The sequence below is a fragment of the Sorex fumeus genome, unplaced genomic scaffold (assembly GCF_029834395.1).
Source record: "Sorex fumeus unplaced genomic scaffold, SorFum_2.1 ptg000098l, whole genome shotgun sequence".
NCBI lineage: Eukaryota > Metazoa > Chordata > Mammalia > Eulipotyphla > Soricidae > Sorex > Sorex fumeus.
Genome location: NW_026606155.1, coordinates 86,441,609 through 86,447,608, shown reverse-complemented (window position 1 = coordinate 86,447,608; position 6,000 = coordinate 86,441,609). Strand labels below are relative to the sequence as shown.

The 6,000-nt window shown below is 44.4% G+C and overlaps 1 protein-coding gene across 1 annotated transcript in view; it reads right to left on the bottom strand.

Moving 5' to 3' along the window:
* Positions 1-1,016: 1,016 nt before the first annotated feature.
* The window catches only part of GANC (glucosidase alpha, neutral C), a 72,569-nt gene continuing 67,585 nt past the window's right edge, over positions 1,017-6,000 (bottom strand). Inside the window, exons 24-25 of the mRNA XM_056134272.1 lie at positions 2,657-2,760; positions 1,017-1,585 (exon numbers count right to left, since the gene is read on the bottom strand). Coding sequence (XP_055990247.1) covers positions 1,476-1,585; positions 2,657-2,760 — 214 coding nt within the window. The 3' untranslated portion in view covers positions 1,017-1,475. The remainder of the gene's footprint in view (positions 1,586-2,656; positions 2,761-6,000) is intronic.

Sequence of the window (6,000 nt, the reverse complement as noted above, 5' to 3'; positions counted from 1 at the left end):
CCCCAAGCAACACCAGGAGTAATTCCTGAGTGCAGAGTCAGGAGTAATCCCTGTGCATCACCAAGGGTGACCCAAAAAGAAAAAAAAAAAAAAACACATGTTAAGCATAATGGAGCCTGAGACAAAACGCTGTAATTTGGTAGTACTGTTGATCCTGTCTCTACTTGGAATTCTAATTATTTTGTTCATTTTAGATTTTTTTCATTTCTTCTGAGTTTTAAAAATATTACATTAAAATATTATTATTTTTCGGGGCTGGAGCGATAGCACAGCAGGTAGAGCGTTTGCTTTGCATGCGGCTGACACGGCCAACCTGAGTTCGATTCCTCCGCCCCTCTCAGAGAGCCTGGCTAGAGAGTATCTCGCCTGCACAGCAAATCCTGGCAATCTACCCGTGACATATTCGATATGCCAAACACAGTAACAACAAATCTCACAATGTTACTGGGCCCGCTCGAGCAAATCGATGAACAACAGGAGGACAGTGCTATAGTGCTACAGTGATTTTTTGGCACCTGTTAAGGCCCATGTCCCACTGCCTAGCTCTCCTGTGTTCTATCTATGAAGTTCAGTGGTGGGGACATGGCTACTGTCTTTGTTAATCATCTTATAAATAGTCTTTGATCATTAGATGTCATTTAACATAAGCAATGAAGAAAAATACATTAGAATTTTAAGATTACTCTGGAACTTTGAATCCTGAAAAAAAAGGGTGGAGCAGGGAAAACATTTTTCCCTTTGTGCTGCTGAGTCTAACTCTAGGGAAGAACAAATATCTGCAGCAAACGCGGGTAAAGTAGAAAGGACCTTCTGGCCCATTTGGTTGGGCCAAAAAGCACTTGGTGGGTAAAACTAACTCCGCATGTGCGGTGGGGAGTTACAGGACTAGAGGTTGCTGTCCACTTAGAGACAGGCCTGGAGCAACTGTCTTTGTAGCCAAGGAGACTGCCACTTTGAGCGAAGTTCCAACACATGAACCCCCAAAAGTGGGCTTGGTCACAACTGCCATAAAACAAGTCTATCCAAGCATATGCCTTTCATGCCAGAGCCTTGGGTTCAATCACTGGGACCACCAGGTCCCCGTGCACTAGGAGTGAACAGTTACAGGAGGGAACCCCCAGCACCATGGGGTGTGGACCAAAATCCCAAACCCAAACCAAACAACAATCCCCCCCAAAAACGTGAACAAAACCCATCCCCATCCAGACCTGTTTAAAGAGAATCTGCTCACTGGGGCACAGTGATTGCACAGGACTATGGCCCAAGAAGCAGTGGAAGGTTCATGATCTCTATAATTGTCTCAGGGTTCTTTGCATCTAGGAAGTGAGGCAGTAACTGTTTGACATAAAGAATATTCATAACTCACTGAAGATGTAAAATCTGAAAACTGTGAAATCTCTCACACATTAGTAAACCAGTGACTACTACTGGTCACGTCACAGACCCAGGGGAAGGGGAGGGTGCGGGCTGCTTCATTACTGGATGCGAATCTCCCAGTCAGCACCAATACTCAGTGAAAGGTTCTCCAGATGCAGTGCGGATGTTTTGGCACAGTATGTGAAATCCACAGGCTGATCTTTACTCTCTGCATATCAAGGAAATAAACATCAGGATATATTTAACAAATAGTGTAAACCCTATCATTAAACATTATACCATTTAGGATAATCCAAATTAATAGCGTTTTTTTAGCCACAGACTTCTGTAATTTTCTTTTGGCCTTCCTAGCAGTGCTCAGAGGCAGGGGGGCCTCTCTCAGGGATACTCAGTCTGTTAGTGCCCATCCTGAAGGTTAGGTGCTTGGTGCCTGACAATTCAGTGCTCCTCAGCCTGGCGGTACAGCCATTCTGCAAACATCTGGCTCAGACTTCAGAATGTTTTAAACATGAAAATGTTCTCAGTTATTTTTTACGTAAGATCGGTTTAAAAGAAACTATTAGGAACTAAGTGATTGGTCCAAGATTTGCAATAGGTAAGAAAGAAAACATCCTATTCCATGCCCTTTGATTCCTTAAACATGAGTAGTATTCTCCAGATTTTCTATCATAGTTTAAAATATACCCAAAGGGGCCAGAGTGATATTATAGCAGCTAAGGTGTTTGCCTTGTACTTCCTCAAGCCAGGCTCAATCCTTAGTACATATGATCCCTTGAGTACCGCAGGAATGATACCTGAGTACAGAGACAGGCATAAGCCCTGAGCACCACTGCTGTGGCCCCAAAACCAAATATATAAATAAAGTTACAACATTATTTCAAGCTTCAAAATAATTTACCCCAGATGAATATTAATAGCTTACCAGGAACAGAAAGAAGCAGTATGCGTCTTCATTCTAGTATAATTTATATAAATGGGTATATATGCAAATATATACTATATGTATACACATTGTTTTGGGAACCACACTCAGTAGTGTTCCCAGGACTACTCCTCACTCAGTGCTTGGAAGTCACTTCTGGAAGTGCTTGGGGGGCCACAATATGTCAGAGATTGAACCCAGTCCTCCTGTATGAAAGCAGGCATTGAGCCCTCTGGCATGTTACTCTAGCTCTGATTCTAGTATATTCATATGTGCTAAGCAAATAAAATCAGTTTGGGGACTTATCTCTTTGCTGCAGATACTCATATGTCAACAAAAACAAGTGGCTTTCCTTACCAGATGAGTGGGTGGTCACAGAAGATGGCTGCTTTTTGAGACCTAGGATCAAGATCAGTTCCACCACACATTTGCTTGGATAAAGACCCCTTTTGTCAGCACAACTAAGAAAAATTAAAATACAGAACAGATGTTATTAGGAAAAGGCATAGCAGAAGGGTTTGGATTGCTAGGTCAGTCTCTAGTTTCCCTCCCATATCACCCTATGATGTTATAAACCACATAGCTGTCATATTTACAAAGATGAAGAGATGGAAAAAGATAATTCTGTGTGGCATACCTCACTGTGATGCAGTAAAAAATTAAAAAAAAATTTTTCAAAAAGTTGACTCTGTGGAATAGTTAACCAGTAACCAAACCAAGTTCCCAGTAATAAATCACTTGAAGAGAGGTGATCTAATGTCACCAAAGTAAAAACTGTGATTTGGAAACTGTAATCAATTTGTAAAACTCAGATTCTTTTTGAAAAATTTTTAAAAATTTAATTTTTTAAAATTGAATCACTGTGAGATATGGTTACAAAGGTGTTCATGATCGGGTTTCAGTCATAAAATGCTCCAACACCCATCACTCCAACAGTGTACATTTCCCACCACCAATATTCCCATATCCTCCTGCCACCCCTCTACCCTCACCCCAATCTGTGTCTATGGCAGGCACTTCGATTATTAGAAGTCATGACTTGCTGAATGGATAGTAACAGGAATTAGTGAAAACTTGAATTCTTTTAAAAATCACTTATTTATTTGGTTTGGGGACCACACCCGGTGGTGCTCAGGGATTACTCCCTATTGTGGGCTTAGAGCTCACTCTTGGCAGGGTTCAAAGGATCATATATGGTACCAAGAATGAAACCTGGGTTATCTGTGTGTTAGGCAAGCAACCTACCTGCTGTACTATCTTTCTCTCCAACCCCACTCAATTTTTAATGATGGGAGCCACACCCAGTGATGTTCAGGGGTCACTCCTGGCTCTCTACAAAGGAATTACTCCTTGTGGTGTTTGGGGGACCATATGGGATGTTGAGGATCGAACCTGAGTTGGCTGCATGCAAGGCAAGAGCCCTGCCTACTAAACTGTCACGCTCACCCCTCTTTTTAAAATTTTTTTAATAGATGAAGGAAAGGAAGACAATATGAAAACACGATTTAAAAATACTCCAGGTGGACTCTGAGTTGAGTTAATGTAAGAAGTTCCTGAATATTTCCTCTCCCAAGAGTCTGCCAAATGTAAAACTATACACTTACAGAGTAATTCCTAGGAGAGAAATTCAGAAATTAGAACAGGTTTTCCTACACATCAGGTGGCTGAGAAAATATCCACATCAAAATGGGTAAGAAAAGGCTGAGACACACTCTTCATAACCCTCCTTCAAGACACAGTGTCATACAATTAGGATGGAACCTTCAACTCCAAGTTGTTTTATGGGGAGCGAAGAATTTGGATCACACTTATAGTGTTCTAACTTTTGTTATTGTTTTGGAGACATACCCAGGTGTGCTCAGGGCTTATTCCTGTCTGTATGTTCAGGGATCACTCCTAGTGGGACTTGGGAGACAAATCCTGGTTAGCAGCATGCAAAGCAAGCATCCTACCTTCTGTATTATCACATTGTATGTCTCAAGCTCTATTATGAACAATGTAAATCACAGTGCCTTAAATTGAAAAAATACTTAGAAAGGAAAAGTCTTATCAACAAATATCACATCATTGAAAAAGTTAATGTTCATAAGCCCTAAGTATAGTAAAAATAAATATGAAAGGTTAATAATTAACAAAAAATAAAAAATAATACTGTTTGTATAATTAAAAATTGTTAAGAGAGTGCGGAGAGATAGTATGGCAGGTAGGCAATTGTCTTGCATATAAATGACCTGGGTTCAATCCCTAGTACCCCATATGGTCTCATGAGTTCCTCTAGGAGTGATCCCTGAGCACAGAGACAGGAGTAATCCCTGAGAACTGGCAGGACTATCCCAAAAGTAAAAACAAAATTGTCAATAGAGTAGAACTTTAGAACTTGAGTGTTCTCACACACAAAAAAGGTAAATATATGAGGTTAAATTAATTAACTCACCAGTAGAAATAATTTCATAATATAAGCACATATTAAATCACCCCATTGTATGCTTTCTCACTCCCTCCCTCAAACCTTCTCCCTATGTATATACATATATATTATATATATACATATGTTACATATTTCATTCATTCATTTCATCATCCTGTTATTCGTCGAATGCCTCGAGCAGGCCCCAGTAACGTCTCTTTCATCCTTGCCCTGAGATTATATTCAAGGCTATTTAGGAGAATGAGACCCATCATTGTTACTGGTATTTGGCATATTTGGTACGCCACGGGGAGTTTGCCAGACTCTGCCCTGTGGGCAGGCTACATTCAATAGCCTGCAAGTTTGTCCAAAGTAGGAATAAGACAATAAGATGTCATAAAAAAAAAAAGTTCTGTTAAGATATCGGGCGGCCGCGAATGCGGCCGCGCGGTTCCGGGTTCTGGATTTTAAAGTCTCTGAGTCTTGGCCGCTGATGGGATTACACGGCGCCAGGGGGCCAGGTGGTGGGTGTTACCCCCGCCTACTGGAATTTGGAGGATCTGGGTGGAAGATGCTCAACTCCAATTCGAGTAGGCTTGGAGGTCTCGGCCCCGGAACCCGCGTGGCTTTGTCCCTCTGCCAGTACCTTCAGGTGTGCGGAGAGTGGTCTCAGCATGGTGGTGGCTGGTCCTGGAGGTCTCCGGCTGCCGTAGCCCTGGCCAGGGCGGGGAGGAAAGCTCAACCCGCTCCCCTCCAAGGGACTCCGGGAAGGAACACCCAGGCGCGGGGGCAGAGACTGCACTGTTCTCGTCCGGGTTCTGGATTTTAAAGTCTCTGAGTCTTGGCCGCTGATGGGATTACACGGCGCCAGGGGGCCAGGTGGTGGGTGTTACCCCCGCCTACTGGGCATGCTCAGTCGGCCGCCGGGCCGCGAGCAGGAAGCCGCCCGCGCCCGCCGCCCAGGCCCCCGGCCCGCCGCCCCCGGCCCGCCGCGCGGGGCCATGAGCGCGAGCGCCCGCCGGCCCGCGGGGCCCTGAGCGACCCGGCCCCGCAGCGCGCGCCGCGCGGGCAGGGAACAAAGTGCCGGCATGGCCTCCGAGGAGCTGTACGAGGTGGAGAAGATCGTGGACAAGCGGAAGAACAAGAAGGGCCGCACGGAGTACCTGGTGCGCTGGAAGGGCTACTGCAGTGAGGACGACACGTGGGAGCCCGAGCAGCACCTGGTCAACTGCGAGGAGTTCATCCACGACTTCAACCGGCGCCACGCCGAGAAGCCCCGGGAGGGTGCACTGGC